This window comes from Scyliorhinus canicula, chromosome 2 (genome assembly GCF_902713615.1).
Source record: "Scyliorhinus canicula chromosome 2, sScyCan1.1, whole genome shotgun sequence".
Lineage (NCBI taxonomy): Eukaryota > Metazoa > Chordata > Chondrichthyes > Carcharhiniformes > Scyliorhinidae > Scyliorhinus > Scyliorhinus canicula.
This window is the reverse complement of record NC_052147.1, coordinates 158,243,073-158,262,292: the sequence shown is the minus strand read 5'-3', so window position 1 is coordinate 158,262,292 and position 19,220 is coordinate 158,243,073. Positions and strand designations below refer to the sequence as shown.

Here is a 19,220-nt window from a genome sequence, read left to right as displayed (position 1 = left end):
TTGCTTTATCACTTTCTCCAGAGTCATTTAATAATTGTTATAAGCAAAGCAGACATAGTCTGCTATGTTCTGCACTTTGAGTACAAAAGAACATTAAGATGTATCGCGTGAGGTTGAATGCAAATAACACAGCAGGTTTATTGAATAGCTGTTAACTCGACAAAGGCTTGATCTAGACTGAGGCAAAGCCCGCGAAGCAGCCGATGACGTCAAGAACTGTACACGTGACGAGACACTTAGTGACCACACAACAACTCTCAACTATATAGTATCCCTCCCCCTTTACTTCTAAGGTCCCATAACAATAATTAACCATAGCACTTTTATATGGTCATGGAAACATATATGCAAGAGCAGGCAATGATCATTACACGGTAATTATACAGTTTAAAAATTTTTTTAGAGTACCCAATTATATTTTTTCAATTAAGGGGCAATTTAGCTTGGCCAATCCACCTAACCTGCACAGGTTTGGGTCGTAGGGCTGAAATCCAAGCAGACACTGAGAGAATGTGTAAACTCCACGCACAGTGACCCAGGGACGGGATCAAACCTGAGTCCTCAGCGCCGTGAGGCAGCTGTGCTAACCACTGTGCCACCGTGCTACCCTAGTAATTATACAGTTAATAGGAAAGACAATCTGGTCGGCGACTATTCTGCACTGGTTGATTGCGTACTTCAGGGATTTGGTTATTCTTTACCTTTGAGGCACTCTCCAGCTCTTCAGAGGATGTCTCTACTCTGGAAGGCGTGAAAGTTTCTCTTGTAGAAGGAAGACTAGTAACAGCAGGCGAATCTCCGGCAACCTCAATTTCTGTTGATTGACCAGAAGTTGCAGTCACACGACCTGGTAATATGGATGGCGGTTCATCCTGCGGTAGTTCTGACATACACGGTACTGGCACGTTGATGTATGTAGCTAACAATTGATCTGCGTGTCGTCTCCACACTAACTTATCTTCAGTTTGTACTGTATAGGAGACGGGGACATTTTGTGCCAATGCAGTTGCAGGGATCCACTTCTTGCCGGTTGTATAGCTGCATGCCAAAACTTGCTCTCATTGTTGAAATGAGGGTCTTTTGGAATTAGCTTATTTTCTTAAAAATTTGCGACTGCTGATTGCATTCTACTATCTTGGACGTTTCCTGCGGTTAAAGTAGATGAAATGTTGTTCTCCGCTTCCTCTTCAGTATTAGTAAAGCTGGGGACCTCTGAGTAGCCGTGTGTGTGGTGTTGCAATACGTCATCAAGAAACTGTTTAGGTGGTGATTTAATGAATCTTGGTCCTTGGAGGCTTTCAGTGTTAGCTTCAAGGACTGGACAAACCTTTTGACTAAATCATTCGTGGATAGGTGGGAAGGTGCTGATTTTATGTCTTGGATACCACTCATCTTTAGATAGTCCTCAAACTCCTGGACCACGAATTGTGGACTGTCATCACCCACAATTTGTTCTGGTTTACCAAATCTGGTGAAAATGTCATTGCCATGACTTGTTCTGCAGTTGTTGATTTCATCAGGACCACCTCAGGCCGCTTGCAATGTGCGTCTACTACAACCATGAACATGTGCCCCTCGTATGGACCAGCAAAGTCATCTGTAGATGTTGTCCAGTTGTTTTAGGCCACTCCCATGGGTGCAATGGGGACAATGGCAGTGGGTTCCTTACCCGTGCGCACAACTGGCACAGTTCTGTTTTTCCTCAATCTGGGCATCGATTCCTGGCCACCAGAAGTAGCTCCATGCAAGTTCCTTCATTAGAATTATACCTAGGTGTCCTTTATTTAATTGTTCCTATAATCTTTATCGGAAGTTTGGAGGAATTATTATCCTTATCCCCACAACAGGCATCTCCCTGTACTGTCAACTCTAGTTTTCCGAAAGCATATGAATTTAATTTGGATTGTATTCCCACTGTCCTCCCTTTTAACACCATTTCCAGTACCTCCCCCATCACGGGATAATTTCTGGTCTGTCGTTGGATCTGACCTTCTGACTTCCTGGAACATGTTTTATCTGTGCACAATAGAAGATATTTCCACTACTAGGTGTCTGACCAGCGGATAAAGGCAACCATGCCAATGCATAGCGTTGGCATGACTCTCTGACTGTCAGTATTTGATCTCACAGGAGTGTGTGGACGAATCTAAGACCAATGTTGGAGTCCACTTCTGCCGACAAAGATGCCTTATTGTGGCCTGAAAATAGCTGCTAAGAGCCTGTGGTCCATCAACAATGTGAAGTGACGACCATAGGGGCATTGGTGAAATTTTCTCAGACCAAATATAATACTCAGTGCCTCCTTCTCCATCTGGGTGTCCTTCTCCATCTGGGTGTAGTTTGATTCAGCACTTGTTAAGGTATGCAACACAAAAGCTATTGGTGTTTCTTCCCCTGAAGATAGTATGTGAGACATCACCGCCATGACTCATCAGTGAGGCATCACAGACAAGTTGTAGTGGTAACTTTGGGTTGAAATGCACCAATACTTATGATTTTTTTCAGTGTGTCTTTAATGACTTAGATGCTTTTTTGCATCCGTTGCCAGGTTTGTTTTATGCAGGGTTGAAAGATTCAAAATAAATTTCCCATAATAGTTAATGATTTTAATTGTGTTACCTTCATTGGTGGTGGGGCCTCCGTTTAAATTTTAAAAAGAAAATATATATATATTTTTTTCAGCTCTACTCTATGGCTGTGTTTAGCTTGGCCAATTCACCTACCCTGCACATCTTTGGGATTGTGGGGATGAGACCACGCAGACAAAGTCCACATGGACAGTGACCCGGGCCGGGATCAAACCTGGGACCTCAGCGACGTGAGGCAGCAATGATAACCACTGTGCCACCGTGCTGCCTTTGGTCGTGGGGCCTCCCATCTTCTTGGGTGCTATCGATTGCATGACCTAAATATAGTAGTGACACTGAAAGAAGTCACACTTGTTCTTTCTGACATGAAGACCATGCATCTGAAGGCTTCTGGGTTATGTAAATGTTCCTGTTCATTGGTACCAGTACTCAGTCACCATGGTAACATTGTACCCCCTGCACACTGTTTAAGATCTGATCCTTGAACCGTGGACACAAAGCAGGTGCCGACGTAATACCAAAAGGTAATCTTTTATAGCAGAGTAGGGCCCTGTGTGTTATAATGATGAGCAGGTATTGACATTCAGCTGCAAAATTCATTTGCAAGTAAGCCTGCAATAGGCTGATCTTGCTGAACTTCTGACTTCTGCTAGGTCGGCGAACAAATCCTCAATCAACAGTAGTGGAGGTGGGTATTGATCCGCGCATAAACCAGATTGATTGTTTTGAAATCTCTTGATATATTTATTTCTTTATAATATATATTGTAAACGTGGTATATATTTGGTGTGTGTATATATTCCCGTACCAGCCTCCCCGGACAGGCGCCGGAATGTGGCGACTAGGGGCTTTTCACAGTAACTTCATTTGAAGCCTACTCGTGACAATAAGCGATTTTCATTTCATATGCGATGTGTGTGTGTGTATATATATATATATATATATATAAAATATATATAGTATATGTGTGTGTGTATATATATATATATATATATATATATATATATATATGTTTATATACATGGTGTGTGAGAATATATTGTTTTTTCAGCTCTACGCTGTGGCTGTTTTTAGTTTCATTTTTGGAGTTATGCTCCATTTCTGATTTAAGGAGGGATGTTTCTCAAGAGTGACTTCTGAAAGTTTCTCTCCCAAGGACTTTGCCCATAAATCTCTAAGCCATTGAATATTAACTGTATTAATCAGTGGCATTTGACCTGGATGAATGGTTTTTACCACATTGAAAGTTTAGAAGTTGATGGGAAAGAAAGCTCAAACCTTTTTATAGAACTATTTAACTGTTGATTGAGAAGCTGTGTTTTCCTTGGATGTTAATGAAGTTAATTGTGTGTTGATAATAAAGTTTGTTTGAATACAAAAGATCCCTGGGCGTCAGTGGAATCACTTCTGGAGTGAAGTATCCTTTCCTCACAGTTTACAAATTTAAAAATTGTTGGGGTTTCCTCCGGTTTCCTAATATAATTGGGGTCTGGATAAAAGAAAATTACTGCGGATGCCGGAATCTGAAAGGAAACAGAAAATGCTGGAAAATCTCAGCAAGTCAGGCAGCATCTGTAGGGAGAGAAGAGAGCTAATGTTTCGAGTCCAATGACTCTTTGTCAAAGCTAACAGCCAGAGAAAGTGGGAAATATTTATACTGTGGAATGAGAATGAAAGATGAGTCATAGCCACAGAAACCCAGGGAAACCGGGTGCTAATGGCCACAGATGCCAAGTGGAAAGAGTGCTAATGGCAGTCCCCAGAGAGATCAAAAGGTGTGAAATGTCAAACAACAGAGAAACTAACATCAGAGGGTGAACTGTATCATGTGTGGGGGGAGGGGAAGGGGGAAGCAAAGAGGCGAAAGGGTAAGGAAAGGTGGATCAGATTTGGGGGGGTGGGGGGAAGGTTAAATGTATATTGAGAAAGACAAGAAATAAAGAAATAGTAAAAGACAGTTAAAATGAAATGGGATGAAAACAAATGGCTCGAGGTGGGGCTGATCATCGGAAGTTGTTGAATTCGATGTTGAGACCGGAAGGCTGTAGCGTGTCTAACCGGAAGATGAGATGTAGTTCCTCCAGTTGCATTGAGCTTCACTGGAACATTACAGCAGGCCAAGGACAGACATGTGGGCATGGGAGCAGGGTCTTTTGTTAAAATGGCAAGCAACGGGAACGTCAGGATCCTGAATGCACACAGACCGAAGATGCTCAGCAAAGCGATCACCCAGTCTGCATTTGGTCTCTCCGATATAGAGGAGACCACATTGGGAGCAGTGAATGCAATAGACCAAATTGGAAGAGATGCAAGTGAAACGCTGCTTAACCTGGAATGAGTGTTTTGGGCCTGGGATGTTAAACATGGAAGAGGTAAAGGGGCAGGTGTTATGCCTTCTGCAATTGCATGGGAAGGTGCCATGGGTGATGGGAGAGGTACTGGGGATGGTGGAGGCGTGGACTAGATTGTCTCGGAGGGAACGGTCTCTACGGAATGCTGACAGAGGGAGTGAAGGGAAGACGTATTTGGTCATGGCATCACGCTGGAGTTGGTGAAAATGGCGGAGGATTATGCTTTGTACACGGAGGCTGGTGGGATGAAATGTGAGAACGAGGAGGAGTCTATCCTTGTTCTGGGAGGGAGGGAAGGGGGTGAGTGTAGTGGCGTGGGACACTGTTGAGGGCACCATGGTGCTTCGAAAATGTGTTCTTTCTTCCTCAACCATGATTTCCCACCGACAGTTGTTGACCAGGCCTTCAACAGTGCTGTGTCTTCATTGTTCATAGTTTTCACTTCCATGCTGTAAATTCTTTTGGTGTGATTCATTTTGTTTTTCCCTTTTGGTGTGTCCTGTTGCTTTCTTTGGGCATTCTTTTCTGGAGCAACTGGTTCACTCCAGCACCTTGTGCTGTGTGGCCAATTCTGTCACAATCTTTGAATTGGCTATCTTGCTCTCGGAATCAACCTGTGAATTGCCTGTTTTTACACAACAATGATACGCCAGTTGCCGGATAGACTTTCTCTGGGTGGTAGATGTTTTGTGGATCCTTGCGCTTTCTCTGAGCTGAGAAGCCTTCTTGGCATCAAGCTCTTATCGAAACAGCTATTTCTAAGGCTAGCATGCTAGCAACCTCTGCTGTAGGGCTTTAATCCTTCGGCCACAAACCGGGCGGTCTCTAATTGTATCATCCAGAGAGCCACCAAATTTACAATATTCCAGCATCCTGGATTTCGGATTACCCATTGGATCAGCTAAGAGTAGGCAGGTGATAAAGAGTCCGCACTTTACTTTCACATTTCTGAACTGGGCTGAGATTATTCCACCGTTTGTTTCTGAGGTCAGCAATCATTCCTAGCCATCTGTATTAACCTAATGTTATATTCTTAAAAAGGGCAAGCTCCTCGTATTTCACATCCAGGCTTCAGAGTGAGGGTGTCAAATACTGTTCAGTGGTTTGGATGCTCCCATATCACCACATGTGGGATCGCAAAGGTTTTGCAATTATCCTTTTCCACCTCCTTTCTCTGTGTTCTGTGAGCTGAGAGAAAAACGTTACATTTTCAGAACTTTGTTGTTTTCGGACAGTCAGATTTGGGAAATTGTGTCTGTATCGGGTTATTGGATTGTATGAATGGAGCTTTTCAGTCAAAATTAAAGGACGTTATTTAGACATTGTGCAGATGACTGGTCAGACAGTAGTCCTGAGCACAGGGCCCAGAATTGATCCTCCTTATGTTATGGGTGAATTTATTGACTTGGGGAGGTAAAAAAATGTCTCCTCACCTAAAGCGCCTCAATTATTCATGCTCAAGGACCTTGCTATGTTTCCGGAGAACCGTAGACTTGGGAGGTAAAAACAGAAAATACTGGACATTCTTAGCAGGTCTGCCAGCATCTGTGGAGAGAAAAGGGAGCTAACATTCTGAGTCTGGATGACTTTGTTACCCAAGAGTCATCCAGACTCAAAATGTTAGTTCCTTTTTCTCTCCACAAATGCTGTCAGACCTGCTGAGATTGTCCAGCATCCGCAGTAATTTGCTTTTAAAGACTTGGAGGTGACTTGATAGAGGTATGTAAAATAATGAAAGTTCTGGATGGTGTCTCGAGTGATTGGTTATTCCAGTTTAACAGGTTGAGGAGGATCCAATGTGTTTAAATTGTGCGATATTCGGAACAGACGGAATGTTAGGTGATTCATTTCCCAGAGAACAGCGAGTCTCTGCAACGTGTTGCTGGCTCGTGTGCCTGACACTAAATCTCTTTCAGAGCAAGTTGGAGACTAGTTCCTGACTAGGGCAAAGGCGGTCTTGTGAAGAAAGTCAGTGTCTTTCCAGACGACCATGCGATCTGCCAGACTAGTTTCGATCATCTAAGAGAGGTGGAGAGGAATCTTCCTCTGTATTTATTCCTTTATTTATTCTTTTAAAATTCAATTATGGGATGTGGGCGTCGCTGGTTAGGCGAGCATATATTGCACCTCCCTAGTTGCCCGTCAGAAGGTGGTGGTGAGTTACCTTCTTGAAACACTGCAGTCCTTGAGCTGTAGGTACACCCACTGTGCTGTTAGGAGAGAGTTCAGGATGTTGCCCCAACAACAGTGAAGTAGTGGCGACTATTTTGGCACAGGGCTAAATCGCTGGCTTTTAAAGCAGGCCAGCAGCACAGTTCAATTCCCGTACCAGCCTCCCCGAACAGGCGCCGGAATGTGGCGACTAGAGGCTTTTCACAGTAACTTCATTTGAAGCCTACTTGTGACAATAAGCGATTTTCTTTTCATTTCATTTCAGATTTCCAAGTCAGGGTGGTGAGTGACTTGGAGGGGAACCTCCAGGTGGTGGGGTTCCAGGTATCTGCTGCTGTTGTCCTTCTAGATGGTAATGGATTAAGAAGGTGTTGTTTAGGGAACCTTGGTGAGTTACTGCAGTGCATTTTGTAGATGGTTCACACAGCTGCCACTGTTCATCGATGGTGCAGAGTTTGAATGTTTGTGGAAGAGGGAGTAATCAAGCAGGCTGCTTTGTCCTGGATGGTGTTGAGCTTCTTGAGTGTTGTTGGAGCTGCACTCATCCAGGCAAGTGAAGAGTATTCCATTACACTCCTGACTTGTGCCTTGTAGATGGTGGACAGGATTTGGGGGGGGTCAGGAGGTGAGTTACTCGTCATAGGATTCCTCGTCTTTGACTTGCCCTGGCAGCCATGGTATTAATGTGGCTAGTCCAGTTCAACTTCTGATCAATAGTAACCCCCAGGATGTTGTTTATAGGGGATTCAACGAGGGTAATGATTTTGAATGTCATGGGGCAGTGGTTAGATCCTCTCTTGTAGAGATGGCCATTGCCTGGCACTTGTGTGGCACAAATGATACTTGCCACATATCAGCTCAAACCTGGATATTGTCCAGGTTTTGCTGCATTTGGACATGGACTGCCTCATTTATTTGAGGAGTCACAAATGGTGCTGAACATTGCGCAGTCATCTGCAAACATCCCCACTTCTGACCTTATGATGGGAGGGAGGTCATTGATGAAGAAGTTGAAGACGCTTGGGCCATTAGTCGTGTTTTTCCCCGCTATTTGTTGCCGCTCCTGGGAGAATAATCGACTGCGGAAGGTAGAGGGGGTGGGTGGGGGACGGTTTAAGGAGAAAACACACGATGCTCCAGATATTGTGTAGTGTGGGCTGGATGGGCCAGTTGGCCTTTCCCTGCCCTAATCTCATTTACAGCGTTCTGAACGTTTCCCTTTCTATTGCCTGCAGGCCTTGTTGAAATTGGACTGCCAGGGTTTGGTGGCCAGGCTTATCCAGGATTTTGTACTGCTCACCACTGCTGTTGAAGTGGCCCCGAGATGGAGGGAACTGGCCGAGAAGCTGGCCAAAGTTTCCAGGCAACAGATGGAGGCTTACGAAGCTCCCCACAGAGACAAGAACGGGGTTGTTGAAAATGAGGTGAGGTCATTCATCCTGTGACAGTATAGCAGAGTCTAGGTCAGTGCACACCGACTGGAGCTTGAAGCACTGGACCTATCAACGCCCCATTTTAAAAGCTGTCGGCGATCCTGAGTCTGTTTCTGGTAGATCCGAACAAACAGCATTCTACATTTTTCATTAAATCTTAATGTGTTTGAAGCAAACATGTTGGACTTTAACCTGGTGTTGTAAGACTTCTTACTGTGCTCACCCCAGTCCAACGCCGGCATCTCCACATCATTAAATCTTCTGACCTCTCTGAACATTTACAAACTATCTTAGCTTTATGTTGTCTAATTGTCAAATCATCAGTGGAAAGAAATATTGTCTTTTAATTTGCTTAATTGAAACCCCTTTTTTATTTATCCCTCAATAGATTGACCCCTAGTCTTCCCAAAATCACTTTTCTTCACGCTTAAGCTCTCCCTAATGTTGCATTTTTTGCCGTTTTCCCAAGTGTTAGTTGCCTCTCTCCAGCTCCAGGTGATGGGTTGGTAACAGTGCAGGAGGGGACCATTTGGCCCATCTTGTGTATGATGGCTTTCTGCAAGAGGAACACAGCCCTCCCCTTTCACCAGAGCCTGAAAATCTTTCTCTTCAAATGACTATATAGTTTCCTATTGAAAGCCACGATTGAACCTGCCTCCCCCACTCTCAGCCAGAGCACCCTAGATCCTACCCACTCATTGTGTAATAAACCTCTTGCCATTGGCTCTTTTTGCCATTCACCTTAAATTGCTGTCCTCTGGTTTGCAACCCTCCTCTCCATGGGAAGTTTGTCCCTGTTTGCTCGGTGGAGAGCCCTTATGATCTTGAACACCTCTATCAAACCTGTCAGCCTCTTATTCTCTAAGGAGAGCAGCCTCCTACATAATTGAAGTTACTCATCCCTACAACCATTCTCATGAATATTTTTGTACCCTCTCTACTCCTTACTGAAATTTGGACTCAGAATTGCACTTAACTCCAGTGTTTTATAAAGGTTGTTCAGAACTTTCATACTGGTGTGCTCCATGACTCTATTTACGAAGCTCGAGACCTCATGTGCCTTGTTGACCATTTTCACGACCTAATCTGGTCGCCTTCAACGGCACTCCCAGTTTCCTCTGCTCCTAGAACGCTACCCTTCAATTTATATTGTGTTCTTCCTACTAAAAGTATATAACATTACATTTCTCTGCGCTAAATTTCATCTGCAACATGTGTGCCCCCCCCCCCCCCACCACGCCCCCCCCGCCCATTCTGCCAACCTATCCATTTCTCTTGAAGTCTTATCACAATCATCCTATATTTTCAACTTTTATGTCACCCACAAATTTGGAATTATGCTCTGCGCATCCCAGTCTAAGTGTTAACTTATCTGTTGCAAAGAGTAATGGGCTGAACGTTCACTATTTCTCCCGTTCCTATTTTTGAAGCTGGTGGTTGAGTTTTCCATAGTTCTGTCCAGTAGAAACTGACCAAAACTGTGACCCATTGTTGCTGTAACTGCAGGGCTTGTTCTCCTGGACCTATTGTTGGGGAACTGCAACATTTTCTGAGTTGGTCAATGGGCCAGTTTAAAATGCAGGTTAGGATCCTGTTGTCCCAGAGTGATGTGCCTGTTTCCAACCAGCAACAGCTGCCGCCTTTCATTTCCACGGAGCCAAGAGAAACGGGCGTTGCTCCTCCAGGCTTCACAAACCCAGTCCTGGATGCTTCGGCCCTTTTTTCTAGGTTGTGCCCCTTCTCCCTATTCTGAGTGGAGATGGAAACCTGATTTGGAGATAATAGGCTGTTCGGGGTTCTCTCTTCCAGTGAAATTGAGGATCTTGCACATTCTCAATGCGGACTGAGCTTCCGGCCTCTGGACAAAACTTCACCTGTGTACTTTGTGTTATCAGAGACTCAATGGGCTTGAGATTTAAAGGTTTTCACCATTTACAGGGAGCACCCCCCCTCCCCCAGTTCGAATGTATCCAGTTTACAGCTTCCTCAATCTTTCCCTCAGCCTGTCACAAGCCCCACACTCTGGCTTCAGTCCAGTGTTGAAAGCAGGAATAAGTGGTCACAAGTTCTTTGCACGCTGGTTCTAAATAGGAAACCGTGCTGTCTGTGCGAGGAGGGAGATCAGATTTACTATCACCTTCCCGAAGGCGGTGGGGTGTACATCTGAGAGAAGACAGAGAAAAAAAAGAAATTAAACACTGCAAAAGTGGAATGATTGAAGATGTGTTTATTTTCTTGGAAGATTGTGGCACACAGATTAATTTTGAAGTTTTTTGGATTGCTCTATTTTACACAAACTATTCACTGTTCTATCTGATACAGCTGTGTTTAGCCATTGCATTAACATTACAAACAGCTAGGCAGCATGGTGGTGCAGTGGTTAGCACTGCTGCCTCACAGCACCGAGGACCCGGGTCTGATCCCAGCCCCGTGTGAAGTTTGTACATTCTCCCTGTGTCTGCGTGGGTCTTTACCGCCACAAACCAAAGATGTGCAGGGTAGGTGGATTGGCCATGCTAAATTACCCCTTAATTGGAAAAAGTAATTTTAAGTTTATTTTAAAAAGTTTATTACAAACATCCATTACTGAGATCCAATCAGCTGTTGTCTAGATGAGCTGTGTGAGGTATAGTACAGATGGTTCTTTGTTGCTGATCTGACTAGGGCCCTTATCTCAGGCCAAGGCCACTCCTGGGACACTGCTAAAACAATTTTATGCTTGTGCAACACCATTTATCACTGGATAGCTTGACTTATGAATAACAAAATCCCGAATGTTAGCCAAACCTCCCCTATTTCTCCCGACCACTTTAACAAGCGGGTCTGCCAGTCACATAGAGCAAGAAATCCCTTGGGCCAGAAAGTGGCCATCCAAACTGGCTCGTAACCAATGACACACTGATAGGTGGGAAAGTGTGGTTTCCAATTTGGTACATAGCAAAGTATGAGAAATGGGCAGTTAATCCGTTTCTTATGATGTTCGTCGCAATATTGCACCTTAACTCAAACTGCGGAAGAGCACTCCTACTGCGCCAACATGACACAAAGAAGCTTTGGAACCAATTTAACATAAGAATATAAGAACTAGGAGTAGGAGCCTGCCACCTGGCCCCTTGAGCCTGCTCCGCCATTCAATATGATCATGGCTGATCTTTTTGTGGACTCAGCTTCACTTACCTGCCCACTCAACATAACCCTTAATTCCTTTACTGTTCAAAAATCTTATCTATCTTTGCCGTAAAAACATTCAATGAGGTAGCCTCAACTGCTTCACTGGGCAGGGAATTCCACAGATTCTCAGCCCTTTTGAGTGAAGAAGTTCCTCCTCAACTCAGCCATAAATTTGCTCCCCCTTATTTTGAGGCTATGCTCCTACTTCTAGTTTCACCTGCCAGTGGAAACAACCTCTCTGCTTCTATTTGATTTATTCCCATCATAATTTTATATGTTTCTATAAAATCTGAACTCCAGAATCAACCTAGTGAATCTCCTCTGCACTCCCTCCAGTGCCTGTGCATCCTTTCTCAATTCAGGAGACAAAAACTGTACATAGTACTCCAGGTGTAGCCTCACCAGCACCCTATGCAGCTGCAACATAACCTCCCTATTTTTAAACTCCATACCTCAGCATTGAAGGACAAAATTCTATTTGCCTCCTTAATTACTTGCTGCACCTGCAAACAAACTTTTTGCAATCCATGCACAAGGACACTCGGGTCCCTCTGCACAGCAACACACTACCATTTTTTACTATTTAAATAATGGTCCATTTTGCTGTTCACCCTACCAAAATGATGATCTCACATTTACCAACATTGTATTCCATCTGCCAGTCCCTTGCCCACTCAAACTATCTGTATCCCTCTGTAGACTGTCCTCTGCACACTTTGCTCTACTCATCTGCAAACTTTGACACATTACACTTGGTCCCCAGCTCTAAATCATCCGTGTAAATTGTAAACAATTGGAAGTTTCAGCACTGATCCCTGAGGCACACCACTAGCCACTGATCACCAACCAGAAAAACATGTTAAACGTTGTACTGTTGCACCATCATTATATCAAGTGTGCTTGAGTAATTTCTATGTTTTGGTCAGAATTATGAAAGCCGAATATATGTATTTTTCAATCTAACAGGTACACAGTGATATTGTACCTTGTGATACCCGTCTATCTATAGTACAGAGATGAGATTAACAGGAAGCACTCTATCAGAAATAATAAATACACCCAGGCTGCTTGAAGAATTTAGATTGAACAATCAGTTTAATTCAAAAGTATTTCAAACTGGGAAGTTGGAACTGTCTTTGTAAAAATGAGTTTGCACATTCTCCCCGTGTCTGCACGGGTTTCTCCCCCACAAGCCAAAGATGTGCAGGGCAGGTGGATTGGCCACGGTAAATTGCCCCTTAATTGGAAAAAATGAATTGGGTACTCTAAATTTACTTTTTTAAAAAAGGTGTTTTTAAAAATGATACATTTGACGAAGGTTTCCTTTCCATCCTCTTATTCGCACAGGTATGGAATTGGGGGTGTTTGAGCTGTAATGCTGGTATATCAGTGCTCCTAGAATCATCGTACATTTACAGGACAGGAGGCCATTCAGACCCTGGTCTCTGTGCTGGCTCACTGTTCAGGATATTAAAGGAAGCGGCTGGACGGAGGTAGATTGTGCAATATTTCCACAGAAAGCATTTCCAATCTCCATTTTCCGATTCTCGCATTGGAACATTTCATTACATTAAAGCCACTATATAAATGCAAGTTGTTGTTGAGTCACAGCCAAGCTGATGCTGTCTTTATTCAAGGGTAGCAGATAGAGTGCCTTGGGGACTTGCTTCAATAATGTTTATGAGCAGGAACCCTGTCTTTCGTATTTTCCTCCCTCCCTCTATTGCCAGTTACCCAACACACTGGACCTTAGATTTCAGTCATTCAGCATCCGGGGGTGCAGCTGGGCTAACCAATGTAACTCTGTGATAAATAACCACATTTCCAAAGTCTGGAGTTTCTTTCACCATTGTCAAATGATTTGCTTTGGCAAACTGCTTTGGTGGGTTTTAGTCAGACATGATTGGAAGCTTTTGGCTATTTCTTTTCCATTCTGAATCGGAGACGTGGGTCACCATGAATTTGCTTCCAATCCGTATTTTTAGAATTAATTATGCAGTTGAAAAATTCAGTCCCCTTCCAAGTGTCTGTCCGTAGCACTTAAATGAGATCAGAGAAACGGGGTGCAGTTAGTATTGGGAAGCACTCTGCTGTTACACAAAGAAAATTTATTGGCAACAAGATTGGACCTGATTCAGACAAGCACTGCAGTCTAGGAAGTTTTGTATCTCACTGATGTCTCCCTCTATCTGCTACCTGCAAGTGACCAGGCACACGTTTGACTAGCTAAATCTGATCGTGGACAGATCTTAAGCGATCAATAGAACAAGAGGATAAAGCAAAGTTGACAAAATAGAAAACATCCTTTGCCAGTAGAAGGATTGATGTATTTCACGATGTTTAAATGCTGCTATGTAAATGCAGTTCGTTGTTGTTGTACAGGACTAATTGTCCTCTTTCTCCAGGCCATGTGGAAACCAGCCTATGACTTCTTGCTGACCTGGAGTGCACAGATTGGTGACAGCTACAGAGATGTGATCCAGGAATTACACCTGGGACTTGACAAAATGAAGCACCCCATCACAAAGCGCTGGAAACATTTGACGGGGACCCTGATCCTGGTTTATGCCCTGGAGATTCTCCGGGCAGCAGCTTTCAGCCCCCCTGACCAGGATGACATTGCTATTTAACCTGGAAGTTTGTTGTGGGAAGAGATGGAGCGATTCCAGCAGTGTGACTGATGGATTTTGCCTTGAATGACGCAAGCCATTTGGACCCAGTTTCTCAAGACTGTCAGCTGCACTAACAGGACCTTACAACATGGGAGCACTGTGGGGTTTCTATGTTGCAAAGAGACTTGGTTGTCAGTTTTATCTCACTGTTCAAATTATCGCCGTCGAAGACTAAATTCAGCCTGGTTCCTTAAAAAGTGCCACCTCGTTATGTGACTCGAGAGCGAATTCTGATAGCTTGTTTTGCACACAAAATCAATCAAATTATATATGGGGAGGGTGGGTATGGGGGCATTCACCATTATTAATGAACAAAATTTTAACTAAATCCTGTTAATTTTTTGAATCGATAAAGATTGTGCTTTAGTGTTTTAGTGTAAGGAGATGCTAAACTTTCACTGCATGGTTTCTGCCTTTTAAATAGCACTTTTTGGGTACTATTTTTAACTGTGTCAAAGGTCTAAACAATGTTGCAGAATTGTTCTTCAGCCCATATCTTAGGAAATTGACTGAATGTAGTTTTTAAGCTTTGTAAATACAGCAGGAATCCTAACTACCTCAGGTATGTCATTTTTCCCTGAGTCTGCTTTAATCATTAAAACTTCTCTTAACCCCCCTTCCCTTGCATTAGAAACCCTGTGTGCTGGTCAGTGACCCCAGCTGTTTTGCCTGGACGTTCTGCCTTATAAGACTGAGAGTCGAAAGGTTGCAAAGGGACATGTTGAGACATGCTTGCACTTTGAGCTGGGGAACTGTTCCCAGCTATTGCATTCTGAAACTTTGGTAAACCACTGAAAAGTGCCATTCAGTTTATTCAACAGTTGCCAAGCTACGGGAGTGTTTTCCCTCCAGTTTCAGGAAGCAGAGCTTTGGTTTTTTTGAAAAGTTAGTGAAAATGCTGCTGGTCAGGGATAGACTAGGGAAGATGATTCAGCACATTGAAAGATGAAAATACGGTGAGAACACAGTCAGCCCTCTCCACAGTGCATTTAACACAGAGATGGCTCGTGGGTGCTCTTTCCGAGGGCCAGTGCAAACTCGATGGGCCAAATGGCCTCATGCACTGTAAATTCTATGATATTAGTGCATCTCCTGTCTACCTCTTAGTGCGATCTGTTAGCCTGATTCATTACATGCTTACTTCACCTTTCTGTAACCCACCTACACTGCCGAGGGTCTATTTTATTTGGAATTCTGTTTTGAAGGTCACAATTTCTTAATGGTTTTTGGATGAGGCGTGGGATGGGTTACACAAAAATGTGGGTTGTCGCAGTTGGTGGATTGTTACTGCCTGATGCTGCTTGTCGGATTTAAATGTGAGAACTTGTGCGTGTGCTGGTGTTTCACTGTTCACTAACTGAAATGGGGCTAATGAATGCAGTGTAATCATTTTGAACAACCCTGTCATAGACTGGACTGACTGTCTTCAGTAAGGTTGACAGCAATGCATGATATGGTAAACACTTGGGCTTGTTCAACGGAGAAACTTTAAGAGCAGAATCTTAAAAAGAATTCTCTCATTCATTGTCCAAAAAGAGTTAATGTTAATGCTTTTGAAGCAAACTGCATTAGCTGGGAATAACTGAGGTTTATTGGGCAGGGTAATATCCCCACTCCAGTCTTCACTTTAGACATTTAATCACTCACTTCAAAAACTCTGATTATCGAATATTCTAAATGAACTGGCGGCATTTAATATTTTTTAGTACCTTTTCCTTTTTGTTACTCGGCATCGCCAAATTGTACCTGTCTCAAAATATCCCCCTCTTTCAGTTGCTGTAATAAGGGAATCATGCCGACTTAATGCTCATTTTGCGTCCAGTTGGAATGTGGAAGATTGGTGTGTGATGGGATTTACCTTCAGTGGTTTTACTCTTCACGTCGCTGACGTGGGGGTCGCATAAGTTGGGTGTCTGCTTTGACACACCACGCCATTTTCACACACAATATTTTGTGGAATGTACGTTGGACATGTCAGAATGTAGAGTTCAAAATACATTCCCCAGCTGGTCTCTCATCAACCATACAGAATCTGGAATTCTGTGCAAGTCCCTCCCTTTGTTCCAGCCAGTGCTTGTTCTCTGGGTTTCGTTGATGGCCATCGGCATGGGCGGCCTCCGTAGAACAAAAATGAGAGCTCCCTAACTCCAGCTTTTGTAATTCTGCCTGAATGTATTTAGTATTGGGTGCAAGGTTAAGAACGGGTATCCAGAAGTTCTTTCATAGTTTTTCTTCTCTTCATTGGTGCACCTATTAATATTTGACTCCTAAAATGGCTCCGAATATTGATGTTGATTAAGTGACACTCCACTCAGTGTGAACTTCAGTTACAGCTGGTGACAATTTAAAAAAAATACTTAATTAGTCCAGTCCGGAGTCCAGATCAGTGGGAGATTTGCTGCATATATCTGAACACTAAACATTGATTTTCTAAGTAAACTAATTTTTAAATTTAAAAAAAAATGCTGACACGGTTTGAGATCTGTTTCATTTGTAAAGGGAATTTGTATATTTATGAATGTTGATGTTTAAATAATATACAATATACTTCTATCAATACAGTAATAATAAATTCATCACCCTGGTGCTTCTCAAATAACCCACACTCGTACTCGTCCACACCTTGAATCCCTTGAACTGTTTGAATAAATGTCAAACATTACTTCGAAGCATGATTAACATTTGCGAAGTCTTTTCTTTCCTATGGTCTGTTTTTAAAACACTTTTTAATTTAGTTTTTTTTTGTTCTTGATCCACCAGTCTGACTGGCCAAGTAATATTCTGGGTTTATTTCCTCACTGCCATAAAATGCTTCTCACTCCTCGTGTTTATTTTGAACCCACATTCTGAATTTGCTTAATCTTTTTGAATTATTGATAAATGTATTTTAGGAGAAGGTTGAAATTGGCCCAAAGTTCACAGCCCCACTCAGCTAGGTCTTCAGACTGACAGCCTATGGAAAAGTTGTTCCTCTGACAGTTTGACAGTGTTATATGCTGTAGATGATTGATCAACAGATATCAGATATCTTCCACTAACTTGGTTAAGTGAACTCTGAAATTGGACAATCCCAGCGATCAGCTTTACTAGAATATTTAATGTTGGAATTGGAAAGAAACAACAGTAAGTAGTTTGCTTTTCTAAATCCCATGATGCCATGGCCAGTAAAGATGTCCCTGAAATGAATAGATAGCTCTGAAAGTGATAGGACTGTTTAGTTGAGACAGTTTGATTGAATTCCTGCCCTTTGTGAAATCTATCTTCTGACAATTGCAGAATGCATTATCTCTTTTTCTCTCTCTCTCTCTCTCTCTCCCATCTCTCCTTTCTCTCTCTCTCTCCTTCTTCTTCTTCTTCTTCTTCTCCCCCCCCCCCCCCCCCCCCCCCCCCGGGCTCCCAACCCCTTCCTAATTCTTGCAAAACTGATCATTTGATTCTGACATGTTCAATGTTTGACGTTTTAACCCTGAGATTCATTTGCCTGTGGATTGTAAATTCATGTAAATTTTAATGCTTTGTAACATGTCTGCAGTTCTGGCCAAGTTTTTGTAATTTGCCTTTATTTTCTGTGTTTACTTTAATGCTATAGATAAGGTACAACTGACCCATATATCACAAGTGCACACCGTCATAGTCTGCCATGTCTTAGAATGATATTCTGTTCTTTAGCAAGATACAAGATTATGCTTGCTTGCTTACCATTCTTGCTCGAGTGCACTGACATCAGATCACACTAATGATAGTCTCTGGGTTTGCATACCAAAAAACACCTTAATCCAGAACTGATGAACCTTATGCAAAACCTTTCTTTTTTTCCATGTGTTGTGTCTCTTTGCAGTTGTCACCATCCATCAACAACCATCCCAAATTTAAAATATGTATTTTGGAAATTAGTGTACAAACATAGTCTTGATTTTTGCTACTTGCACTCTGAAAATAGGATTGATTTTTTTTTTGCGGTTGGTTGAGAGAACATGACGGTTTCCCATAGTTTGAAGATCAAAATCCTGAAACCCCCTCCCCAACAGGACTGTAGGTGCCACCACATGGACTGTCACGGTTCAAGGATAGTTCAACACCACCTTATCAAGGGAGGGGCCTTGCCAGTGACACGATACATCCCATGAATGAATAAAAACAAATGTTTGAAGGTATGTGTCTCAGTTTGAGGTGGCAAGTAATTTGCAATGATCTGATAGCTTCACAATGAACTCTCAATGTCTTCCCATTTTAATGACCCATGTTATATTCTCTTAATTCAGTCTTAACAAAAGTGATGCCACCGTTTCCTTTTCCATCCACTTCCTTACGTCACCAAATAATTAACAGTCAATAAGCTAATATGGATCTTCAGCTCTGTGCACTTTCTGCCACATGCTCCCGTGTGCAAGTTGCTGCCACGTTACCACACAACAAACTGTTGTTATGCTGACTGGTATTAGAGGCTGCTGTTTGACGATATGGATTGCCTTATATCTGTATTTTTAAAACTACTGCTTTCCATTGCTCTGTGTATTTATGAAAAGTAATTTCTAGTTATATTGACACTTCCTGTCTGGTTTTAAACATCATTTTTCAATAAAAACCATCTTGTATTTTTGCCTTTCTCGCTTTTGTGAACTTTATTACGACACATGCCCCCTCAAATAGGGCCTTTCACTGCCAAGTAGTTTGCTATTGTGCCATTTTGGCATGATTCTGACGTTGTATTAAAAGGAACCTGGTATTTTAATATTTTTGTGCAATCCCACTTCAGTTGTCTTCAACATTGAAAATGTTTTGCTGCATCTCGTACCTATCCAAAAATACTTTGATGTGTCCCCTCATTCTGTG

General features: G+C 42.7%; 1 protein-coding gene across 2 annotated transcripts in view; it reads left to right on the top strand.

Annotated features, from left to right (window-relative positions):
- The window catches only part of LOC119960440 (SH3 domain-binding protein 4-like), a 47,927-nt gene extending 30,158 nt beyond the window's left edge, over positions 1-17,769 (top strand). For both annotated transcript variants that reach the window (XM_038788175.1, XM_038788167.1), the window contains exons 3-4: positions 8,347-8,535; positions 14,121-17,769. In XM_038788175.1, coding sequence (XP_038644103.1) covers positions 8,347-8,535; positions 14,121-14,345 — 414 coding nt within the window. In that variant the 3' untranslated portion in view covers positions 14,346-17,769. The remainder of the gene's footprint in view (positions 1-8,346; positions 8,536-14,120) is intronic.
- Positions 17,770-19,220: the final 1,451 nt, after the last annotated feature.